The sequence below is a fragment of the Dendrobates tinctorius genome, unplaced genomic scaffold, assembly GCF_039654945.1.
Source record: "Dendrobates tinctorius isolate UK_male_01 unplaced genomic scaffold, ASM3965494v1 ptg000107l, whole genome shotgun sequence".
In the NCBI taxonomy this organism is placed as follows: Eukaryota; Metazoa; Chordata; class Amphibia; order Anura; family Dendrobatidae; genus Dendrobates; species Dendrobates tinctorius.
In genome coordinates this window covers 13,719,655-13,746,179 of record NW_027361775.1, presented here as the reverse complement: position 1 = coordinate 13,746,179, position 26,525 = coordinate 13,719,655, and the positions used below count along the sequence as shown (strand labels likewise).

General features: G+C 41.9%; 1 protein-coding gene across 3 annotated transcripts in view; it reads right to left on the bottom strand.

Moving 5' to 3' along the window:
• CSMD1 (CUB and Sushi multiple domains 1) overlaps window positions 1-26,525 on the bottom strand; it is a 2,734,739-nt gene that overhangs the window by 644,121 nt on the left and 2,064,093 nt on the right. For all 3 annotated transcript variants that reach the window (XM_073589180.1, XM_073589181.1, XM_073589182.1), the window contains exons 22-23: window positions 13,040-13,209; window positions 10,769-10,925 (exon numbers count right to left, since the gene is read on the bottom strand). In XM_073589180.1, the coding sequence (XP_073445281.1) occupies window positions 10,769-10,925; window positions 13,040-13,209 (327 nt within the window). The remainder of the gene's footprint in view (window positions 1-10,768; window positions 10,926-13,039; window positions 13,210-26,525) is intronic.

Sequence of the window (26,525 nt, the reverse complement as noted above, 5' to 3'; positions counted from 1 at the left end):
TATGAGATTGCCATTACTTCTTTGAGGATTCTTTCAGATGAGTAATATAAGCCCACATCAGGCCATTGCTGCTATATTATGGATTCAGGCAGCACAAATATATTACATCTCAAATGTAGACTACATTTTCTTGAAGCTACATGAGATGTTGTTAAAATTAGTTCCTAGGGTGGTCAGTTACAGAACCTGAGGGTAAAAGCACCTAGTGTGTATGTGGTGTTGATTTTGCATGCAGAAAATCTACAGTGTAATGCAATAACAGCTACATTAATGAGATGTCTAAAACCTCATCTATATGGTAACTGCATCTTTGTGCACAAATCTGCACTGTCTATTCATTGTGCAGAATTCATTGCAAACTACAGTGCATAAGGTGAAATGAAATGCTTTACAAAATCCGCATGTAACACAAGCAGATCTTTCTGCAGAAACTCAGCAGAAATGTTGTAGATACATTGTAGAGGATGGGATCCCTACCTGTAGTTCGGAAGACACATGATGCCTGTCATGCAACTGTCCACCAGCTTGGTGCTTTAGTGCTTTAGTACCAGGTCTAGCAAACAACTATTAAAGGGGATGTCCTGTCCAAATTGATAAGTCTGCTGTCACTGTGTTTGACTGTAGGCTTATGAATCCCCCACCCATCCAGTGTGCATTGTGGCTGCTAGGATTCACCAGTTTCTGAGATGGGACCGAAAGGTATGTAGGGGTTATACATACTCCTGGCCAGACCCCAACTAGTGGGCATGGACTCACTCCATTCAATTATATTAAGAAAGGCAGCGCCACATCTAGTGATGCGTCTGTCCAGTGTGCATGGCCGACTAGAAGGCTCGGCCTTGCTCCATACAAGTATATGGAGCAAGGCCATGCCCACAGGACGAACTCTGGCTGGGAGTATGTATAACTCATACAAACCTTCTGGTCCCAGTTCTGAAAGTCTCATAAGTCTACACAAAGTGACTGTAGACTTATCGATTTGGACCAGACAACCTCTTTAGGAGCAGGTATCCAGATAATGACTTTCGAGAGAAGTCCTGTACAGAAGAGGAGATCAGGATGCATGTATACTGGTCGGAAGGGAAATAAATATAGTTAACTAGAGAGGATTATAATTCCATTTGGAGTGGTGTTTGAAGCTGGGTACAATAGTGAGGTGAATGCACATGGTCCAAGAATACAGAAAAGAGGTAAAGTGTGAACACATGGATGTAAGTGTCTGGAACACCGCACTGAACTTGCTCACTGAGCCAGTGTGCGAGTCCTGAGTAAAGCAAACAGTGCTCAAAGATACCTGTGGAGCGGGCAGCAGCTGAGTAGATGCATACTTCAGAGCCACAGGACCCGAAGCACGTGACTGCTAGGGGCGTGGCCTAACCTCCACAGAGCTAGGAGCTGCAAGATAACTCCTAGCAGGGTAACTGCGAGACAAAGTTACCAGAGGGCATAGACAGGGAGAATAGTCAAGATGTAGCCACTGAGTCACACACAGAGATAGCTGCAAAGGTACAAGCAGGGCGAGCAGAGAGTAGCCAGGTCACAGGCAATGAGTCATACACAGAGATGATAATGCAGTACAAAATCAACAGGCAAACTCACAACGGGAAACAGAACCAGGTCAGAACCATAAAAACAAGCTATAGCAGCAAACAGGCACACAGGGGTCAGCACACTAGGCCAAAGGCAAAAGTAAAACTGGCAGGGATTGAAGCTTCCCAGAGGTTTAAGAAGCTCTCCCAGAACCAGAAAGAGGCCACAATCATTAACCCCAGGTGTGCAGGTCAAAACCTGCTCCGAGCTCCAGACATTAACCCCAGGTGTGCAGCTCAAAAACCTGCACTGGGATCATGACAGTACCCCCCTCTCAACGGGGGGGGCCTCTGGACCTCAGGCTTCCCTGGGTACTTGGCATGGAAAGCCCGAACCAGGCGATCTGCATGTACTGAGCAAGCAGGGACCCATGAGCGCTCCTCTGGTCCATATCCCTTCCAGTGGACCAGGTACTGCAAAGAGCGACGCACCCGCCGAAAGTCCATAATATGTCCGACCTCATACTCCAATTGACCCTCCACCAGCACTGGAGGAACAACAGACTCAGAGTTCTCTTTGACAGATCCTGCGGGTTTCAACAGATTTATGGAACACATTGGATATTTTTAAGGAGGCGGGGAGACGCAATCTATATGCCACTGGGTTGATTATCTCCATTATCTCGTACGGACCAAAGAACTTTGGTCCCAACTTAGCTGATGGTACCTTTAAGTTGATGTTACGTGTGGAGAGCCAAACCTTCTCTCCCACCTGAAACATGTCTCCCGAGGCTCTCTTTTTGTCAGCAAAATATTTGTATCTCCCCTGGGCCCGAGAGATATTACGCCGGACTTCAGCCCAGAGGTTTTTTAACCGTTAAACGGACCCATCTGCCCCTGGACAACCGGAATCCACCCGAGAAAACTCCCCAAAATGCGGATTAAACCCATAGTTAATCAGGAATGGGGACATGTTGGTGGACTGACTCACCGGGTTGTTAAAAGCGAATTCAGCCAACGGTAATGCATCACACCAATCCTCCTGTCTGGCAGAGGTCAGACACCTGAAAATTTGTTCCAGGGATTGATTGGTGCGTTTTGTCTGACCATTACTCTCCGGGTGATATGCCAACGAGAAGGAGAGTGAGATGCCCAATTTCATACAGAACGCCCTCCAAAATTTGGCCACAAACTGCACACCTCTGTCAGACACAACATTCAGGAGTACCCCATGCAATCGGACCACATGCTGCACAAACAACCTTGACAATGTTTCTGCTGCAGGTAATGCTGCCAAGGGAATGAAATGGGCCTGTTTAGAAAACCTATCCACCACCACCCAGATCACGGTATTGCCCCTGGAAGGTGGAAGGCCGGTAATAAAATCCATGGAAAGATGAGTCCATGGCCTATCAGGAACCGGTAAAGGTATGAGTTCCCTCGGTTATGCAAGCTTTTGGAACGGGCACACATGCCACAAGCAGAAACAAATTCCTTGACATCGGACCTTAATGAAGGCCACCAAATACCCCTGTCTACTGCCTCTCTAGTGGCCGTGATACCTGGATGAGCACTCAGCCTAGACTCATGAAACTCCTGCAGAAGTCTAGGCCGCAATGAATCTGGAACAAACAGTTTATCCCCTGGCCTGGTTGCCGGAGCTAGGGCCCGAGCCCTTAGAATTTCTTGTTCCAACTCAGTTGAGACCCCCGCCACTACCACCCCTGGGGGAAGAATGGAGGACGGCGGCTCAGGGGGAGACACTGGATCAAAACTTCTGGACAGAGCATCCGCTTTAACATTTTTGGACCCCGGTCGAAAAGTAATGGAGAACTGAAATCGTGAAAAAAAAGTGACCAACGGGCTTGTCTAAGAGTAAGCCTCTTAGCAGATTCAAGGTATGCCAAATTTTTGTGATCCGTGACAACCGTGATAGGGTGAGCCGCCCCTTCCAAAAAGTGCCTCCATTCCTCAAATGCCAGCTTGACCGCAAGAAGTTCCCTACTGCCTACATCATAGTTTTTCACAGCTGAAGAGAACTTCTTGGAGAAGAAGGCACAGGGTTTGAGATTGGTAAGGGTGGCCGGACCCTGGGTCAGCACAGCCCCCACCCCCACTTCAGAAGCATCCACAATGAATGGTTTGTACCAACACCGGGGCAGACATGAAACATTTCTTAATCGCTGAGAAGGATTCCTTAGCGAGTACAGACCAATTTTTTACATCACCGCCCTTCTGGGTAAGATCCGTGAGTGGTTTAACCACTTGTGAGAAACCTTTAATGAACCTCCGGTAATAGTTCACAAATCCTAAGAAACGCTGGAGCCCCTTGAGATCTCGAGGCTGAACCCAGTCAGCGATCGCCAGCACCTTCTTAGGATCCATACAAAATCCCTCACAGGACACAATCAACCCCAAAAAAGACAGCTCCTGTACAAAAAAAGAACATTTTTCCAATTTAGCAAACAATTGGTTCTCCCTGAGTCTCTGGAGAACTGTCTTTAGATGTTGCAAGTGAGATTGACTGTCCGGGGAATACACCAAGATGTCATCCAAATAAATAATAACAAATTGGCCTATCAGATCAGAAAACACAACATTGATGACATTTTGGAAAATAGCGGGTGCATTAGTTAACCCAAACGGCATTACCAGGTTCTCAAAGAGTCCTTCTCATGTGAGGAATGCAGTTTTCCATTCGTCCCCTTCCCGAACCTTTATCAGATTGTAGGCCCCCCGCAGATCTAACTTGGAGAATCATTGGGCCCCAGCTAACTGGTTACATAAGTCTGGGATGAGGGGAAGCGGGTAAGAGTTCCTAACCGTTATCTTGTTCAGTTCCCGAAAGTCGAGGCACGGCCGCAAATCACCATCTTTTTTCTTCACAAAGAAGAACCCTGCTGCCACAGGTGACACAGAAGGCCTGATATGCCCTTGGCGGAGACTCTCAGCTTTGTACTCCTTCATGGCTTGGCACTCAGGCCCAGACATATTGAACAATCGAGCCTTAGATAACTTGGTTCCAGGTACTAAATCAATGGCACAATCGTAGGGTCTATGTGGTGGCAGCGCCTCAGCCTCACTTTCAGAAAAAACGTCTTTGAAATCCTTCAGGTACTCCGGAATACCTTCCAGACCGACAGACGACACAGACACGGATTTAACAGCGTTAACAAGATGTCCCAGGTTACCACATTTATTATTGCATCCCCACTGAGTGATTTCCCCTGTAACCCAATCAATGGTAGGATTATGGCTTTGAAGCCAAGACATCCCCAGTACCAGTCCTGATGGCAAGTTATCTAGCACAAGACAACTTAGTTTTTCCACATGAGTGGAACCCACTTTTAGAGAAAAAAGTTCAGACCTGCAACAGATACCGTCTTGGGTAAGAGGCCACTAGTCAATTGCCACAAGTTTAACAGGATTGTGAAGCCTGACTGTCCCTATCTTATTAAGAGTCATAACCTTGGTATCAATCAGGTTCACAGCAGAACCGCAGTCAATAAAAGCAGTAGTCTGAACAGGACCATAACCAAGTTCCAGTTCTACCTGCAGCACCATTTTTGCACATGAGGAAAATTGTACCTGAAGGTCTGGGTAGCCTCCTCGACTACTACCCAGACCTAGTCGTTTCCTGCCATCTTGGAGGATGACGGACAGGAGGGGCAGTCCTTCTTCAAATGTCCAGATTTCCCACAATAGAAGAACAACTGCATTTCCCGGCGGCGTCTTCTTTCCTTTCCCTCACAGGTGACAGCACTCACCTCCATAGCCATAGGAAGAGTCCGGGTCTCATCTCCACTGAAGAATAATGATGTTTCCCGTTGCATAATGCCTCTAGCCCATAGTCTGCGATCCATGCGAACCGCTTGGATCATGGCATCCTCCAGGGAGTCAGGTGGAGAATGAAGTGCCAAAGCATCCTTCAGATGTTCACACAGGCCTCTGTGGAACAGCCCCCGAACGATGGCATCACTTCAGGAAATCTCGGTTGCCCAACGTCTGAATTCAGTACAGAACCATTCGGCCGAGTGCTCCCCCCGACAGACAGTCATCACCTTGTCCTCAGCCAACCGCACTCTATCAGGCTCATCATAAATAAGCCCTAAGGCTTCAAAAAACGCATCCACAGACATTCTCTCATGGGCAGAAGAGGAAAGCGAAAATGCCCAGGCTTGTGGGGACCCCCTAAGCAGGGACATCACCACCCACACCCTCTGTTTCTCATCCCCAGAGGAGCGGGGTCTCAAAGAGAAAAAGAGCTTACAGCCCTCCTTAAATGCCCTGAAATCATCCTTGTTACCAGAAAATGTATCTGGCAATTTAACCGGGGATTCGGGTGGGTCTAAAATGACACCTCTATTCCCCACCTGCTGGAAGCCTGCGGAAAGCACCCCCTGAACTGAGTCCTCCACCCACCGTTGGGACTGGGCAAGAGCTTGGTGTTCCAAACTAAGCTTCTGCAGCGACTGAGTCAAGCATTTCACCTGCTCAGATAAAGCACACATTGGGTCCATGCTGCAGAAGTGAGGAGAGAAAAAAAATTGTAGGCCAGTTATAATGTCAGGAACACCGCACTGAACATACTCACTGAGCCAGTGCGCGTGTCCTGAGTAAAGCGAACAGTGCTCAAAGATACCTGTGGAGCGGGCAGCAGCCGAGTAGATGCACTGGGATCATGACAGTAAGTATTATGTCCATAAGGGAAGGAAGCACAAGGTTTTGATGTGCTTTTAGTGGAGAAGCTTTGACTGTTATATCGGATTTGTGGTGTCACTATGGTTGAAGTGGTAAGGGTCCCATTAAATGGGATTCACAACCATCTATCAAACATGAATGCAGCTCTGAAGGTAGGAAATTTGGAGACCACTGTTGTAGAGAATACACATAAAATCCATTAGTGCATTTACCCTTAGTTGGATATGTGGTGCCCCTGAGGGTTCAGTCACCACAGAGGTACTGCACCTCCTCCTGAAGTGTGGTACCCCACCATTCAGGTAAGGTGGAGACACCTGACCACACTCCAACACCTGCATCCCACACAACATAGTAGTGTAGCAAAGCACACTTTGGTGGCTCCCTGCTTGGAACACAAAGCGTGCTGGGAGGTGGGTGGAGTTTAGTTTGCACTAAAAGAGCGGGAAGAGGATAGGATTTAGTCAGTTGGTCACAGGAGTCTGACGAGGTCAGTCTGTGAAAGGAGATCCCATGAGTGGGATGGATGAAGGAAGTGTTGCAGCCAACCTCAGTGATCTGGGTCCGATGGCACAGGAAAGGAACATTAATAGATAGCCTGACTCTCCATAATAAGGAAAAAATTAGTACAGAACATGAGGAGAAGAAGAGAACCAAGGATCAGGGTTAGACGAGAACCCTTCCCAAGTTCTAAGCGCAAGGCCGGGGTCCGGTCCCCGAGGTTGTATGGATACTAATGGTCCTGCAGCAGACACCGGAGGAATAGAAGTTGTCACCATTTTATTCCCACACCAGACTTGGGGGTGCAACAGCAACGTGTGTGAGCCGGGACTAGGTAGTAAGGAGTCCCCGAAGCAGGCTACAGCTGTCTGCCGTACAAGTAGAGTTCATAGACACATCTGACAGGAGGAACTCCAGTGTAACTCAGTACTGTGAGTACTTCACTAAAGGTGCTAAGAGGGAGACGTTCAGAAAAGGCACATATATTGGCGGAGTGTTGGAAAGGAGTACTTCATCTTGCCTGGAAGTTGGCTGAGCTGCTGACCCGGAGGACACGGCACGGATGCGGGCTTTGGTGCCACAACAGACTGTGAGTAAAGCTTTGGAACTACATTCCCCAGTGTCCTCCACTTATTCCTGTGTCAGCGTGCCCAGCACTGCTACATCCCCTGTGCCCGACACTAAATCATCTAAGTGTCACTTCACCTACTCAGCCCTGGGACTACAGCCCTGCCTGTGGAGGGCTATAACATCATTGCTGCTCCACACCATCTGTCCCAGAGGATCTGTCTGCAGCGTCGGCTCAACAACATCTTCCTTGCCGAACACCACAGGTGGCATCACGATTCATTCATTCATAAACTCTAATCATCATAAGCACACTGAACATTTCCCTCCTTTTATATTGGGCGCCCAGGGCCACGGGCCGGGTCCCAGCTGCTGTGACATCTCCCATTGAAGCTCATCGGGCCCGGTACCGAGTACCCCACAGCCCTGGGAGGGCGACCCAATTAGTGAACAGTTTTCCTCTAGCTGCAGATCCCATGGCATCATCTAAAGTAAGAGGACAACTGCTTTAAAGGGTGATATTAGTGTTTTCAGAGAGATAGAGCAGTCAACAAAACTGAATTAAGTAAGGAGAAGGCAAGAGGAACCCACTCAAATGATTATACTCTTTGACATTGGCTAAATTTTAAATTATGTTTTCTCGGAAAATACCGTGTCAGAGTAAAATTTAGCAGTCTACAATGCAGGAGGATTGACTGACGCTGCACATGGAGTAGGTTTACTTTAAATACAAAATTACTTTTTAATACCAATATACATTGCTTTGTTATGTACTTAATTAATAGTCTTCTGTGCTCCTTGCTCCTTACAATTTTGGTGCCATAATCTTACATTTTTCCAACTACAGACTATCCTTTTTGCAAATGATTTACATACAGATTTGTTCTTCTTAACATTTCCACTTTGCTGGACAGGTCCCTCGATTAGTTGTGTGTGATGACTAACTATGAAAAACACAATTTTGGGGATGACATTAAATGTGTCCAGTATATGTGTCTATTTGTGGCCACCTAGTGGGGATGATCTTAAATGCAGCCTGTCAAGATATTTACTTGTTTGTTGTGATACTTTACTGAATTTGTATAACGAGAAATGTAATTCCTTAGTCAAAGTAAAGCAAAGGTGTGATAATGTATAATAATAGTATATCCACTTTGTAAAGTAAAAACATTACTATCTTTCTCTCACATATGCAGCTTTAAATAGCAGTATGCATTCTTCTTGCATAAAAGCAACCGATTAAAAAAGCATTTATTACATTACAATTTCAGCACATTTTTTTCATGCTTTTAACCCTTCATCTTACATAATATGTAACTCATAAAGACGTCATGGAAGCTTGTAGCCATATAAAAATATCATAGCTTTATTAAATCCAATACAAAAATACACATAGACAAATTTTAAAAAAGAGAGAGAGGTATACCCAATATACCACCACAGGTAGCATATGCAATATGATGCTAAACAAATATTAGTATATTAGTACTTAAAGAAAGTTGCTAAGAGTGTGTCAAAAAGTATATAAATATACACACTTGCATCATATACATGAGTCAATGCATATCATGGTTCAGGCTGGAGAGAAAAAAGATTGGTCTGCAGAACATGAACCCTGATCACAGAGGTAAGTAGTGCACTAATTTGCAAGGCCTGTCTAATTTCAAACTGGCTTTTAAATTCATCAAAATTGCAGGAAAAATAAAGAGGCTAACAGAGCTGCAGATATAATCACAAAGATGATATGCAAATAAGTATAGACAGAGAGCGCACCATGCATGGGTTAACTAGTTGAATACTCAGTGATTAGAAGTAAAACCATAAAAGTATTTGCATAGCGCTGCTCCCATTCCCTATACACCTAACCAGACCCATGAGAAATAGATGAAGCATATGACCTGTGTGGCGCTGTAGATCCCCGACGCACGTTTCGCGTGAGCTTCATTCTGGGGGGTAAGTGAGTGTGGATACAAGACCACTGTGACCTTACATAGGAAGCCTTTAATGTGTGTATCTCCACCATCTGTGTGCTGACAAGGTCGTGGTGTACAGCATGTGACGTGAGTCTGACGCACGTCCCTCGCATGCCCAGTCACTCCCCCATCCAATACAAATGGTAGGGGAGAGGCCGGAGGAAGTCTGTGATGACGCGTCACCATGGTGACACTGACCTCGCATAGAAGATAGCGGAAATCCACCCTTAATATCTTAGCCCCTAGTGCGAGTGCTCCTTCCTCCATTAGGAACGCCCAGTAAGGGCGTACCTACCTCCATTAGGGACTCCTAACCCATGCCTCCCAGCGCATGACGTCACCTCAGGGCACACATCCCGGCACGTCATGGCGAGGGGGTGGCTAGGAGTTGGATATTAGGTGGGAAGTGCCATCAATCTAAAGCCTATCTTGTTGTTTACATAATATGTAGTAGTAATGTATACTTTTCATATATGTAGCATCTAGTTATCTATATTGATTGGCAATTTATATTTTTTCTATCTACTGTCTCAAGATTACTTTTAAAGCAGTACTTTACATCGCCGGGGTCCTGGGTTTAAAATCCCACCAAGTACAACATCTGCAAGGAGTTTATATCTTCTCCCTGTGTTTGTGTGGGTTTCCTCTGGGTATTCAGGTCTACTCCCACGCCCCAAAGAGACTGATAGGGAATGTAGATTGTGAGCCCTAATTGGGACAGTGATGATGTATGTAAAGCGCTGTGGAATATGAAGGCGCTATAAAAAATAAAAATAATAAATACAATTCTTATTTTAGCTATCTTCTTAACAGTTTTCTTTTCACTCCAGGCAATCTGGTGCAAAGGCAATGTGGCTCTGCTTCATTTCCTTGCACAGTGACCTTTTAACATCAGTGTGCAGGACATGATTTTGACAATTTTGAAGCAGACAAAGAGTCCAGTTAGTTGAACCCTCACTGATCAAAAAGTGAGACAGTCTCAGCAATCAGTTATCAGTCTTAAAGAGAGTGTCAGGCTTTGCTGTGTAATTTGGGCGCAGCATGATATAGGTGAAGAAAGTCTGATTTCACAAATGTATCACCTACTGGACTTTTTGGAGTAGTTTTGATAGAATCCTTGTTTTCGCTTCTGTAGATGTAGCAGTGGTCAGAATGCTGGGATATGTATATATCCTACCCACCACTGATTGGCAGCTTCCTGTGTACACTGTGCATTGTGAGCAAGCTGCAAATCAGCGGTGAAAGTGGTGTTATGCATAGTAGCTGGATTGGTTTGCATGAAACACCGAGTCCGGCAGTGATTATCTCCTACTGATAAAACACTGATTGTAATGAAACTACAGCATCCAGCCTAACATGCAACACATCCTTGAAATAAGGCTCTGTGACCCTATGTTATGCTGTTTTCATATTAAATAGCGAAAACCTGGTAACAGATTCCAATAATGATTAAACAAAATTAATCACAGCATAACTTAGAACTAGGGAGAAACTACTTACTGTTATAAACTAGTTGAAAACCAAGGTCAGTGTCAGATCCATTAGTGTTAAATTCTATCCACAAATGGTTTGAAGTACTGTTAAGTGTTAATTTCAATAACTCATTATTTGTAAAAGCTCCTAAAAGTCGCGAAGAACTGTCTTTCCCATCATGCACCTATAATAAAAACACAAAAGCGAATGTGAAGAAGTAAACCGAAACCGGAGATAAATCTCTACCAATGCCAACTCTGTAATTCATTTACAAAATCCTTACTGTGGGCAAAAGAATAATTTTGTTATAAATTACTTCATTCTGGCAGGTTAGATGGAAGATCAAGCGCTTCACGTGCTGTCAAGACTTGTATAATCAATTATGTTTTCAAACATGTTAAAAACCCTTTTCTCCGATACAATTAATATTTATACCTTTACTTTTCCTTTGAGGTTTCATAACCTCAGCCTTTTTGATAATCTACTTAGGCAACCTAAAAAAAAAAAGATGGTGACATTTCAGTGTGGTGTGTCTTTTTTAAGATCATCAATGAGGGAGAAAAAAGAAATTGGCCACTCTGTTCCTTCCTGTCAGCTTCTATTAAAAGAAAATTGGAAATTTGAAGTTAAGCTGTCAACTTACATCTTTGACTTGGCGCATGAGGTGACTTCAATTTTGAATTTAAGGTATAAGAAAGAAAGTGCTGTATAACAATTTAATAACACACGGAAACTCTATTCAATGTGTTCTACATCTTGTAAAAACATAGCTTGAAATGTTTTAACATGGCTTGCTATAATGACGTATGAGCAGAGGAGCATCTAGGAGGTAAGTATAATGTTCTTCACTGTTTGTGGCAACTTGGTGTAACTAATAATGGACTGTAAAGTAGTTGGCAACCCCATGAACTCAATATAAATAGATTAAAAAAAATGTAATATCAAGAGAGCTTATTTTTATGACCATCCCATATCAAAGACTTTGTTGGCATCTTAGGTAACAGGATCACAAAATTCCCACCTCCTATTGTCCTTGCATAGAAACCTTTGCCCACAGACCTATTAAACGGGCCTATATTTCAGCATGGGAGAAAGAACTTGACATTAAACTACAGGACTGGGAGGTTGAGCACATATCTAAAAATTTGTTTGGCCCATCCAGATGTGTAAGAGTCCAAGAAAATTCATGTAAGACCATTATAAGATGGTACAACACCCCAGTAAAGATGCATACATGGTACTCCAATGTATACTCAACCTGCTGGAGATGTACTAAAGAGAACGGTGCGTTTCTGCATATATGGTGGTAACGCGATAAAATAAAGCCGTTTTGCGATATCGACTTGAAAATTATAATCAGAGTGTGCAAATGTTCAAAACCCCCCCATCTACGCCTCATCTTTTTAAATTGGTCAAGTGACAGTCCTAAGATCAAACATAACTCACTGCTTCTATTCTTATTAGCAGTGGCCAAATTAATCATCCCCACGAAATGGAAATCTCAGAACTGCCTGAGTGTTATTGAGTGGATCCGAAAGGTAGATCAGATTTATTATAGAGAAGAAATTGGAGCTTACACTCATTTTTCAAGAGATAAATTTAGGGTAATCTGGGCACCGAGGATATCATATAGAGAGTCTGCTGAATACCTTAAGGCAACAAACCAGGAGTCTGAGGCAGTGGGTTAGTGTCGGTCAGATCTTCACTCCAAAACCTGTCAAACTATAACCAGTTACCAAAGCTCTGCCTGCAAGGTCTCACGGAATTAGCACTCATTAACCCCCAATACCATTACCGATCCTTGAAATTAAGGAGTACCATCGTCACTTCCCCCACTCCCCCTTGAACCCCCCTTTCTATACTTTCCATATATGTTTATCTATACTAATGTTCAGCACTTGTTGTATAGGTATGTAAGCATTGTTTCACTATTCTACGAGATACAGCAATAGGAAAAATACAGAGAATTGCTTTAGCATGAAGATTTGAAACTACTAGTTCTAAGAAATTTGTCATGTAAATCGCTTATAGAAGGATAATACTGTAATGTCTTATTGTACCATTTTTGGATGCATACCATGTTAAGACACGGCTGTAATTTTCATAAAAACCTAATAAAAAGATATTTAAAAGAAAGAAAGAAACCTTTGCCCAAATTTTTGGAAATCAATGAGTTAGAGCATTTTCATGTTTTAATTATTAGACATACTATAAATGACACTTTCTTTTAAGGATTAAAAAATATATATATTTTTTTTTTAAATACATCTCCATAGACAATTTCTATTATACATTTACCCTTAGAATGTCACCCTCAAGCAGTTGAAAATTTCTGGCCCGTAGCTGGATTCCCTTTCCAGGCTGGGTTTCAATTCTGTATATACATTCATGGTTGTTGTCATAGTTGGCAGGGTAATTTGGAGATAGTAGGGTTCCTTCATTTCCAGTAACTGTTGCTCCACATTCAGCTGAATATAAAGGGTATATAAAAAAGAAACAATTAAAAAGGTGAATTTTTGTCTCTAATCAATATGTAAAATGCAACAAGCATTATATTTAAAAATTAGACAGACTCAAAAAAGGTCTTCAATTGTTGAATTTAATCATTCTAATCCCTGTTTGGCCTGAGATTTACAATTCTATTATGTTTATTTATTAGCATTTTTTTTTATAAAAAGGCAAACCTATTTAATAGACAGGCTGTTCTAATTTATAAAGAGGTTGTTTAACCATAAACATTGGTGGCGATACTAGGCTATGCCATTAATGTCTGAAGGGTAGAGAATCAAGTTCTACAACCCAGATGATTGTTAAAATAAAGTAGCAGAAGTGTAAGGAAAGCACCATGCCACTTTGACAGACAAAAAATTAAGTAGTATCATAGATTCCTAAATCCACTGTTAGATTTAGTAATTACTTGCATTGCTGATAAAAAAGAATTATGTAGCATGTATTCTTTGTAATAGGCTACTTCAACCTATTTTGCTTCCATCTCACCAGAATATCATGCTATAGTAATGTTTCACTTACTCATTTAAAGCTGCTTTCAACTGCTGCTCAATACAGCTAATATTTTGAAATTCAATTTTTTTGAATTCAGAAAACTTTTCCCTTTTCCAAAAAAACTGACCTACAGCTAATCAATTCCTGGTGAATCACAATACTTCAGAGCCTCTTTTGCTTTTACTAAAAATAAATACAAAATAGAAGCAAAAATATATTGCCTATGGCTCGTCAACCTAACAAGCTAGTAAGCGTACTTTCTCATGCAGAACAGCATTGATTTCAGTATTTTTCAGCAGGAAAATTAGAACTGACGAGAGTGGAAAACTTCCCTTCTTGTTGTAGTGCATCAAAAATAGCATGGTATTATTAGGATGCTGTAATGCATTACATCGCAGAACATTAATTTCACAGTTACATAGATTCTGCAAGTCTTGAACCTCCCTATCACTTGATTCTATGCAATATTATTCCCAGATTGGGACAACCACTCCCATTTTCTATGTTCTCCAGTGCTGCAGTAGTACACTCCACTCTCTTTAATGCATTTTTAGCTTTATCTCTAGTGAGAAGCTGTGCACTCTTATCTCCAGTCCATAAGCTGTAAATCCTTAAAATTTCCACAGACTTCCCTGACTCGACTTTTATTGTGATTGCAATAGTCCCCCAATTGGATCTGCTATCATATTTTGTAGCAGTAGCTGCAAAGCAATATGGGCAAACTCATGTGGCCACTAGGAATGAGCGAATAGCTTTGGATAAGTCCTTATCCGAATAGCTATATGCCAGGGCTGTGTGACAGTCACAACACATGAATGGAAAGCCCAAAAAACAGGCTCTCCATGCATGTGTTGTGACTGTCACACCGCTGCGACACATGCAGCTGTGGAGCTGAACAGCTTATTATCGGGAGAACTCCAGGTATCTGGGTTCTTGACACAGCTATTCTGCAAGCGCTATAACTATTCCAATAAGGACTTATCCAAAGCTGTTCTTTCATCACTAGTGGCTATGCCTGATATCATGTAATCCAGTTCTTTGGCTGATGCAATCTTTGGCAATGAATAAAAATTGAATTGCCAATTGTTTGAATTTGCCAGGACCTGCAGGTTTCAAGAAAATCTACTCAAAGTTGATTTGAAGTGAATCAATTTGATCAGCTCCACTGCTCAGCCAAGACTCAATATTCTCTTTACAAGCAGTCAAAGTAGAGGAATCACCCTCTCTGAGCATCTTTGATCCCATCAACGTATTTAACTGGTGCAATTACCATAACCTGTTTGTAAATTGAGAAATAATTCTACAGCTTGTTGTTTGTGAAAGAATGAATTAGTTATTGAAGTATATCACAAATATTCATAACTTTTTTTTTAAAAGTTGTTACTCCATAGCAAAAGAACATTAACTACATTTCATTTGTAGCAAAATGCTGCCAAAATCCACCATAATTGTATTATAAATTTGTAATCATCACATTTCTACTTCACTTTTATTCTCCTAAGTTCTTTTTAAATTTGAGATATGTGAAATAGAGTTGAGCAATACCGTCCGATACTTCAAAGTATCGTATCGGATGGTATCGGCCGATCTTTAAAAAAAGTATCGGTATCACCGATTCCGATACCGGAAGTCCCATTCAAGTCTATGGGACTTCCGGTATCGGAATAAGAAAAACCCTTTCCTGCCCTTGTACAGCCTCTCTGGGGTCTGTACGGGCCTTTCGGGGGGCTGTGCCGGCCTGCCAGGGGGTCTGTGCAGGCTCCGGTGGTCTGTGCCGGCCTGCCGGTGGTCTGTGCAGGCTCCGGGGGGCTGTGCCGGCCTGCCGGGGGGCTGTGCCGGCCTGCCGGGGGGCTGTGCCGGCCTGCCGGGGGGCTGTGCAGGCTCCGGGGGGCTGTGCCGGCCTGCCGGGGGGCTGTGCCGGCCTGCCGGTGGTCTGTGCAGGCTCCGGGGGTCTGTGCAGGCATCGTCCGATGGGACTACAAGTCCCATCGGGCGATGCCTGCTACCATGACAGTGATTGACACATTAGCCAATGATGGGACAGTAGTAGTCCCATCATCCGGCTAATGTGTTAAATGTAAAAAAAAAAAAAAAAAAAAAAATTACATGCTACATACATACAACATGCATACTACATACATGCTACATTCATACTACATACTACATACATGCTACATTCATACTACATGCAACATACATACTACATATATACTACATGCATGCTACATACATACTGCATGCTACATACATACCACATATATACTACATACATACTACATGCATGCTACATGCATGCTACATGCTACATACATAACACATATATACTACATGCATGCTACATACATACTACATGCTACATACTACATATATACTACATGCATGCTACATACTACATGCTACATACATACTACATATATACTACATGCATGCTACATACATACTGCATGCTACATGCATGCTACATACATACTACATACATACTACATGCTACATACATACTACATATATACTACATACATACTACATACATACTACATGCATGCTACATGCATGCTACATACATACCACATACATAACACATATATACTACATGCATGCTACATACATACTACATGCTACATACATACCATATACATACTACATGCATGCTACATACATACTACATGCATGCTACATATATACTACATGCATGCTACATACATACTACATGCTACATACATACTACATATATACTACATGCTACATACATACTACATGCTACATACATACTACATATATACTACATGCATGCTACATACATACTGCATGCTACATGCATGCTACATACATACTACATACATACTACATGCTACATACATACCACATATATACTACATACATACAATACATTCATACAATACATACATAGACATACAGTACATATAACATAGAGTAACATACTTACCAATACTTGTCACATTGTTCCCCGAAGCCATTGTCTTTCCGGAATAAATATTAACATAACAAACCACAAAAATACTCACCCACGATCCGAAGCAGTCCACGAGTGTGTCCCACGACGATCTTGGGTAGAGAACTGCAGCATCAGATGATGCTGCCGTTCTCTACGGGCTGCAGGAATCCAATGACGGAAGGTAGGTATCCTTCCGCACTGTATTCCTCCGCCACTTAAAAAAAAAAAAAGTCCCTAGTCTCACTTTATGCCATTGCTGTGTGGGAATTTCCCACGCAGCAATGGCATAAAGTGAGACTAGGGACTTTTTTTTTTTTTAAGTGGCGGAGGAATACAGTGCGGAAGGATACCTACCTTCCGTCATTGGATTCCTGCAGCCCGTAGAGAACGGCAGCATCATCTGATGCTGCAGTTCTCTACCCAAGATCGTCGTGTGACACACTCGTGGACTGCTTCGGATCGTGGGTGAGTATTTTTGTGGTTTGTTATGTTAATATTTATTCCGGAAAGACAATGGCTTCGGGGAACAATGTGACAAGTATTGGTAAGTATGTTACTCTATGTTATATGTACTGTATGTCTATGTATGTATTGTATGTATGTAGTATATATGTGGTATGTATGTAGTATGTATGTAGCATGCATGTAGTATATATGTAGTATGTATGTAGCATGCATGTAGTATATATGTAGCATGTATGTAGTATGTATGTGGTATGTATGTAGCATGTAGTATGTATGTAGCATGCATGTAGCATGCATGTAGTATGTATGTAGTATGTATGTAGCATGCATGTAGTATGTATGTAGTATGTATGTAGTATGTATGTAGCATGCAGTATGTATGTAGCATGTATGTAGTATGTATGTAGTATATATGTAGCATGCATGTAGTATGTATGTAGCATGCAGTATGTATGTAGCATGTATGTAGTATGTATGTAGTATATATGTAGTATGTATGTAGCATGCATGTAGTATGTATGTAGCATGTAGTATATATGTAGCATGTAGTATATATGTAGTATGCATGTAGCATGCATGTAGTATGTATGTAGTATGTATGTAGTATGTATGTAGCATGCAGTATGTATGTAGCATGTATGTAGTATGTATGTAGTATATATGTAGTATGTATGTAGCATGCATGTAGTATGTATGTAGCATGTAGTATGTATGTAGCATGCATGTAGCATGCAGTATGTATGTAGTATGTATGTAGTATATATGTAGTATGTATGTAGCATGTAGTATGTATGTAGCATGCATGTAGTATGTATGTAGTATTTTTTTTTTTTTTTTTTTTTTTTAACATTTAACACATTAGCCGGATGATGGGACTACTACTGTCCCATCATTGGCTAATGTGTCAATCACTGTCATGGTAGCAGGCATCGCCCGATGGGACTTGTAGTCCCATCGGACGATGCTTGCACAGACCCCCGGACATCAGCACAGCCCCCCGGCAGGCCGGCACAGCCCCCCGGCAGGCCAGTACAGACCCCCACAGGGTGCACAGACCACCGGCAGGCCGGCACAGCCCCCCGGCAGGCCGGCAGAGACCCCGGGCAGTCCACACAGCCCCCCGGCAGGCCGGCACAGCCCCCCGGCAGGCCGGCAGAGACCCCCGGAAGGCCCGAAATGACGGCGCATCATGATGCGCACACACCGCGCATCATGATGACGTCAGGCCGTCAATCAACTGAACTTCCGATTCCGATGCCGAATTCCGATATTGAAAAAATATCGGAAGTCGGTATCGGAATTCCGATACAGCAAGTATCGGCCGATACCCGATACTTGCGGTATCGGAATGCTCAACACTAATGTGAAACACTAAAAATTGACATTTCAACAAACGTATTGTACAAGTGCATATTTTTGCAAGCTAAGCAACTAGCAAACTGCAGAGGTACACATTTACTAATCCTAGTATATTTTATGCTACAATAAGAAAGAGAAACAGTTGGAGTCATTTGCACCACATGTAGAAAAGGTGCACACCTCTTTATAAAAATGATGTATTTGAAATTATCAAATCAAATTTATGCTTTGAATGAACAGACCTAAATTTGGCTAAAATTTACCCCGTTTCAGGATCTGTTCTTAGTTAATTTGGTAAAAGAGAATGCTTATATGGAGACTATACAGGTTTTTCTTTTCAGTTTTCAACTTTGGTGAGTACTGAGAAAATTTGAAAAAAATGTAATGTGCATTTATTGAAAATCATCTTTCGTACTGGCTTAATTTGCTAGTGCTACAAAATGTCATGATCCAGGGTGGATCAGACAGATTAAATGGATAAGTGAACTTTTTTTCTTTGGCTAGGTGCCAAAGTGATGTGATTGCCCCCGGTGGCCATTAGAATTATTACACATGGTGTCGTTCATTCAAAGTTGCCCCAGTGGTGGTGAGTGGTAGTGCACTTTAGTTTCTTTGGTTTAGTGCACGTAATTATAAATCAGGTGTGAGGCTTTTTAAAAGAGTTCAGGTGGGTTTGATGACTGTTGGTGATATTGTGTGTTAGTCACTATATCAGTCATCGTAGCTGTAGTTACCTAAAGTCCTGCATTGAGTACATATCTGGAAAGAGACATAGAGAATCAGAAAAATTATACTACATTTCTAATTGGAAGTATTTGATAATATTAATTTTATTATTACAACTACTACATATTGGGATAGGATCATGGAGATGAGAATACCCTTTTAACCCCTTCACGACCCATGACGCCTACGTAGGCATCATGAAAAGTCATGCCCAAACGACCTATGACGCCTACGTAGGCCTCATGCCATAAATAGCCCCCCCTGCGGGTCGGGTGACCGGGGTCACTGAAAGGTCACCCGACCCGCACACAGAGGACACTATACAGTTAAACCCTGGGGGCGTGGCTTAGCCCCCACGTGCCTACAATCGCTCTGATTGGCTGTTAAAAGTGAAACAGCCAATCAGAGCAATTTGTAATATTTCACCAATGAAATTTGGTGAAATATTACAATCCAGCCATGGCCGATGTTGCAATAGCATCGGCCATGGCTGGACACCGACAACCGACCCCCTCACACACCGACTGGTGGGGCTGATCGGCCCCCGCCACCGATGGACGGCGGCGATCGGTCGCCGCATCAGCATCTGCTCCCCCTCCCCTTCCTATCACTCCCTCCCACCTTCCGAACCCCCCCGGGACCTCCGATCGTGCTCCTGGTGTCCCGCCATGGCTCCCGGCATCCGGATCATGGGCACCGCCATCTTGCAAAATGGCGGGCGCATGTGCAGTGCGCCTGCCATTGTCCAAGATGGCGGCGCCCATGAATTTGCCGGTTGCCCGTTCATTTTTCATTTTGATCACTGTGATACACTCTCACAGTGATCAAAATGAAAAAAAAGTAAATACACCCCCCTTTTATCACCCCCATAGCCAGGCGCAAATAATAAAATAAAAAAAATATTTTTTTTTACATTTAGGGTTCGAACTAGGGTTAGGGTTGGAATTAGGGTTAGGGTTGGAATTAGGGTTACAGATAGGGTTAGGGTTAGAAATAGGGTTAGGGCTAGAATTAGGGTTAGGGTTGGAATTAGGGTTAGGGTAAAAATTAGGGTTAGGGTTGGAATTAGGGTTAGGGCTGGAATTAGGGTAAGGGTTGGAATTAGGGTTAGGGCTGGAATTAGGGTTAGGGCTGGAATTAGGGTTAGGGTTGGAATTAGGGTTAGGGCTGGAATTAGGGTTAGGGCTGGAATTAGGGTTAGGGCTGGAATTAGGGTTAGGGGTGGGTTGGGATTTGGGTTAGGCTTGTAGTTAGGGTTAGAGTTGGGATTAGGGTTAGGGGTGTGTTGGCCTTAGGGTTGTGGTTAGGGTTATTATTAGGGTTGGTTTAGGGTTAGGGGTGTGTTGGGGTTAGAATTGGAGTTAGAATTGAGGGGTTTCCACTGTTTAGGCACATCACGGGGTCTCCGAATGCGACATGGCGCCACGATTTATTCCAGCCAATTTTGCGTTCAAAATGTCAAACAGCACTCTCTCCATTCCGAGCCCCGACGTGTGCCCAAACAGTGGTTTACCCCTACATATGGGGTATCAGCGTACTCAGGAAAAATTGCACAACAACTTTGGGAGTCTAATTTCTCCTGTTACCCTTGGGAAAATAAAAAATTGGGGGCTAAAAAAATGATTTTTGTGAAAAAAAATGATTTTTTTTGTTTTCACGGCTCTGAGTTATAAACTTCGGTGAAGCACTTGGGGGTTCAAAGTGCTCATCACACATCTAGATAAGTTCCTTCGGGGGTCTAGTTTCCAAAATGGGGTCACTTGTGGGGGGTTTCCACTGTTTAGGCACATCAGGGGCTCTGCAAACGTAACATGACGCCCGCAGACCATTCCATCAAGTCGGTATTTCAAAACGTCACTACTTCCCTTCCGAGCCCCGATGTGTGCCCAAACAGTGGTCCCCCCCACATATGGGGTACCAGCGTACTTAGGACAAACTGGACAACAACTTTTGGGGTCAAATTTATCCTGTTAACCTTGTGAAAATAAAAAATTGCGGGCTAAAAAATCATTTTTTGAGGAAAAAAAGATTTTTTTATTTTCACGGTTCTGCTTTGTAAACTTCTGTGAAGCACTTGGGGGTTCAAAATGCTCACCACATATCTAGATAAGTTCCTTGGGTGGTCAAGTTTCTAAAATGGGGTCACTTGTGGGGGAGCTCCAATGTTTAGGCACACAGGGGCTCTCCAAACACGACATGGTGTCCACTAACGATTGGAGCTAATTTTCCATTCAAAAAGTCAAATGGTGCTCCTTCCTTTCGGGACCCTGCCGTGTGCCCAAACAGTGGTTTATGACCACTAGGGTGACCGGATCTCATATGGGGGGAAAAAATGTCAGAATCTTGTCCGTCTGGACCCCACAAAACGATTCCCCTTTCCAGATATTGAGAGAGCCAAAATTTGAGCTCGATCAAACGACGTTAACCCGTGCCGCTCGTCACTCAAAGTTTGAAAAAATCCAAATTGAGGTATTTTAAGATTTAGGTATTTTGCATAGTCTGTTAGACTATAAAGAATGTGACAACAACATTGCAGAAATAGCCCTGACCAAATTTTCGAACCATTTGTGGTATTTGAATGCAGAGTTGGTGGGATTATCGTTTTTGATCCCACCATTACAGACAATGAAAAGTTGTTAATGGCTAATAAATTGCTCAGTAGCACAGATGAACCATCAGAGCACGCTAACCTACATGAGTTGATAATTTTACATAGTTATCTAATCTATTCTAGAGCTTTTGTTAAAGTAGTTTTTGAAGCGTCAGAATATAATGCTCGGCATTTGCTTACAACTTACAGGACATATTGCTTTTGTTCTTCATCTTTTGTCAGAAGGTCGTTAAAGTCGGTTACTTCCTACCTCTTTTAATTTTTCTTTCCTAACTTTTGGATTTACATCCCTAGCGTGCTCTGATGGTTCATCTGTGCTACTGAGCAATTTATTAGCCATTAACAACTTTTCATTGTCTGTAATGGTGGGATCAAAAAACGATAATCCCACCAACTCTGCATTCAAATACCACAAATGGTTCGAAAATTTGGTCAGGGCTATTTCTGCAATGTTGTTGTCACATTCTTTATAGTCTAACAGACTATGCAAAATACCTAAATCTTAAAATACCTCAATTTGGATTTTTTCAAACTTTGAGCGACGAGCGGCACGGGTTAACGTCGTTTGATCGAGCTCAAATTTTGGCTATCTCAATATCTGGAAAGGGGAATCGTTTTGTGGGGTCCAGACGGACAAAATTCCGACATCGATTTTTTGCGGTCAGCCTAATGACCACATATGAGGTATCGGTGCACTCAGGAGAAATTGCCCAACAAATTTTAGGATCCATTTTATCCCATTGCCCATGTAGAAATGAAAAAACTGAGGCTAAAAGAAAATTTTTGTGAAAAAAAGTCCTTTTTTTTTACGAATCAATTTGTGAAGCACCTGGAGGTTCAAAGTGCTCACTATGCATCTAAATAAGTTCCTTGGAGGGTCTAATTTCCAAAATGGGGTCACTTGTGGGGGAGCTCCAATGTTTAGGCGCACAGGGACTCTCCAAATGTGACATGGCAACCGCTAAGTATTCCAGCATATTTTCCATTCAAAAAGTCAAATGGCGCTCCTTCCCTTCTGAGCCCTGCCGTGCGCCCAAACAGTGGTTTATGACCACATAAGAGGTATCGGTGTACTCAGGAGAAATTGCCCAACAAATTTTAGGATCCATTTTATCCTGTTGCCCATGTGAAAATGAAAAAAATGATGCTAAAAGAAAATTTTTATTGGAAAAATTAAAATGTTCATTTTTTCCTTCCACATTGCTTTAGTTGCTGTGAAGCACCTGAAGAGTTAATAATCTTCTTGAATGTAGTTTTGAGTAGCTTGAGGGGTGCAGTTTTTAGAATGGTGTCACTTTTGGGTATTTTCTGCCATATAGACCCCTCAAAGTGACTTCAAATGTGAGGTGGTCCCTAAAAAAATGGTTTTGTAAATTTTGTTGTAAAAATGAGAAATCGCTTGTCAACTTTTAACCCTTATAACTTCCCAACAAAAAAAAATTTTGTTTCCAAAATTGTGCTGATGTAAAGTAGACATGTGGGAAATGTTATTTATTAACTATTTTGTGTCACATAACTCTCTGGTTTAACGGAATAAAAATTCAAAATGTGAAAATTGCGAAATTTTCAAAATTTTCGCCAAATTTCCATTTTTTTCACAAATAAATGCAAACATTATTGACCTAAGTTTACCACTAACATGAAGCCAAATATGTCACGAAAAAACAATCTCAGAATCGCTAGGATCCGTTGAAGCGTTCCTGAGTTCTTACCTCATAAAGGGACACTGGTCAATATTGCCAAAAATGGCCAGGTCATTAAGGTCAAAATAGGCTGGGTCATGAAGGGGTTAAATCTGTGTGTGCAGTGAGATGAAAGCTTTTTAAAATTGGCATTGTGTGAAGAAGGGAAGCAAATAAGCCACTTCTTTCCAAGAAAAAACAAGAAGAGACCCAGGAACTATAAGGATTAGACTACAGAGGAACGGGCTAAAATTATTTTCTCTGATGAAAACCTCTAGCAAACTGGAACATCTGGAAGAATGATTGTCCAGATAATAAAAGTGTGTGTGTGTGTGCTTCCATAACTCCTGTGTCATGCAAACAATTAAGTATCCTGAGACCATTTATATGCTTTTCATTCAAGGAAGTGAGCCCACTCACAATTTTTCCTGAGAACATTGTCATGAATAAAGAATGATCTAAATATCCTCAAATAGCATCTTCTGCCAATGAAACAAGAGCAATTTGATAGTGAGTAACGCTTTTTTCTAGTATGATGGAGCACCATGTCACAAGGAGGAAGTGATAACTAAATGGTTAGTGGTTAAAATGTGGGCTTCATGGCAAGGAAACTCCTCAGATCTCAATCCTTAAAAAAATGGGTGGACAAACGCAAAATTTGTGATAAACTCCCCACACTAATTATGCAACAATGGGATGCAATTAGTTAGGATTTGGCTCAGGAGCTGATATCCAGCATGCCAGGGCAACAATGTTTTGAAAAACTAGAGTTAATACCCTAAATATTGAGTCTTTGCATAAACCTAATGCATTCATAAACACAGGTTAAAAAACTTATTAAATGGTTTTATTTTTTTCAGTATTTGATCAGTATTTTACATCAGTATTTGTAAGACAAAATCAGGAGTTTGAACAATCAAAGGAAAAGTATAAAAGACACGTCATCACTTCTGCATTTTTTACTCTCTCCTTGTTTTGGCTTACAAACACTGTTGTGAAATACTGACCAAATACTGAACACAAGAACATTGCCTAAAACATCTAAAATTACTTAAGCAGAAAATTTTGCAAAAGCTATAATTTGTGTCAGTCTTGAAAATTTGGCCATGACTGTATGTAGAGAATTGTGAATCATATTCAAAGTAGCCTTAAGTACAGATCTGTGGTTTAGATTTTGTTTGTAGGAAAAATACATATTGGGCTAAACAGATCTATATTTTCTAAATGTTTCATTTTTTAGAGAATAATTAATATCTATGGATACTTCATTCACCCAAGTTATATAGGTTTGATTAATTTAAAACTGGATGACTTGTCAGGAGAATATTCTGCTCATGTTTGTGGGTGTATTTGTATTTGTATATTCATGTTTGCATATTGTACATGTGTTATTTAGCCACAAATATATGGTATAAACATATGTAAATTGGAATAAAAACTCTAATTTTGACTAATACGCTAAAGACAAATATTTAATATTTAGGTATAATATTTAATTCAGAATGGAAACAAGGTTAATGAAAAAAATAAGTTTAAATCTTCACTTTGAAACATAAAACTGCAATACTTTCCATTGATATACAGCTAAATAATATTTTTAACTCCTTAACGACCGCCAATATGCCTTTTAATGGCGGCAGTTAAGGGTACTTTTGCCTCAGTGCCACTTTTTAATGGCGATGAGGAATAAGGGAATAGCGTCCCCCAGAGTCAGAATTTCTCTGCTACTGGGGGGTAGCTGAGACCCCAGAGAACATGATTCGGGTTGGTTTTTATTGATCCCGGTGTTGTGATCGCCGTTATTAACGGTATAACAGCAACCGCAAAAAAAAGTCTTATTTACCATTTTATTTCTCTCTGCTCTGATGTGATTGCACATCAGAGGAAAGAGAAATAGGGTCCTCAGATCCCCCGCTACCTCTGTTGTCCCTGCAACCCCCCGTGTACTCCCCCAGGCCGCTGGCATCTTCTTTCGGGAGAAAATGGCAGGCACCTGCGCAGTACACCTGCCGAGATCTGCCAGCTGGCACCTGGCAACAATAGGAAATTTTTCCTATTGGTTCATTTTGATCACTGTGATAGGGTCTAACACAGTGATCAAAATAAAAAATAGTAAGTCAAACCCCCCTTTATCACCCCCTTAGGTAAAAATAGTACAATAAAAAAATGTATTTCCATTTTTCCATTACGGTTAGAGATGGACTAAAGTGAGTTGGGCTAAAGTTAGTGTTAGGGTTGGGCTAAAGTTAGGGTTGGGCTCAAGTTAGGGCTGGGCTAAAGATAGGGCTGTGGTTATGGTTGGGATTACGGTTAGTGTTGGGATTAGGGTTAGGGCTGTGTTAGGGTTAGGTTTATGGTTAGGGCTATGGTTAGGTTTGGAATTAGGGTTGGAGTTAGAATTAGGGGGTTTCCACTGTTTAAGTACATCAGGGGGTCTCCAAACTCGACATGGCGCTATTGATTCCAGCCAATTTTGCATTCAAAAAGTCAAATACTGCTCCCTCCCTTCTGAGCCCTGCCATTCAAACAAACAGTGGCTTTTCCCCACATATGGGGTGTCGGCGTACTCAAGAGAAGTTGCACAGCAAATTTTTGGTCCACTTTCTCTTGTTACCCTTGTGAAAATAAAAAAATTAGTTCCAAAGTAAAAATTTTTGTGAAAAAAGTAAAATGTTCATTTTTTTCTTCCACATTGCTTTAGTTCTTGTGAAGCACTTGAAGGGTTAATAAACTTCTTGAATGTGGTTTTGCGCACCTTAGGCTGGTTTCACATTTGCGTTTTTTAGCGCTGGAAAAAACGCATATGTGCGCATGCGTTTTTTCCCCTATATTTAACATGGGTGCGCATACCTGCGCGCTTGTAAGCGCATGTATGCGATTTTCATGCGCTGCGTTTTTTTGGGGTGTGCGTTTGTATTTTCCAGACGCAGCATGTTGCATTTTTTGGCCCTGCAAAAAAGCGCATGCGCACATATGCGCACGTTT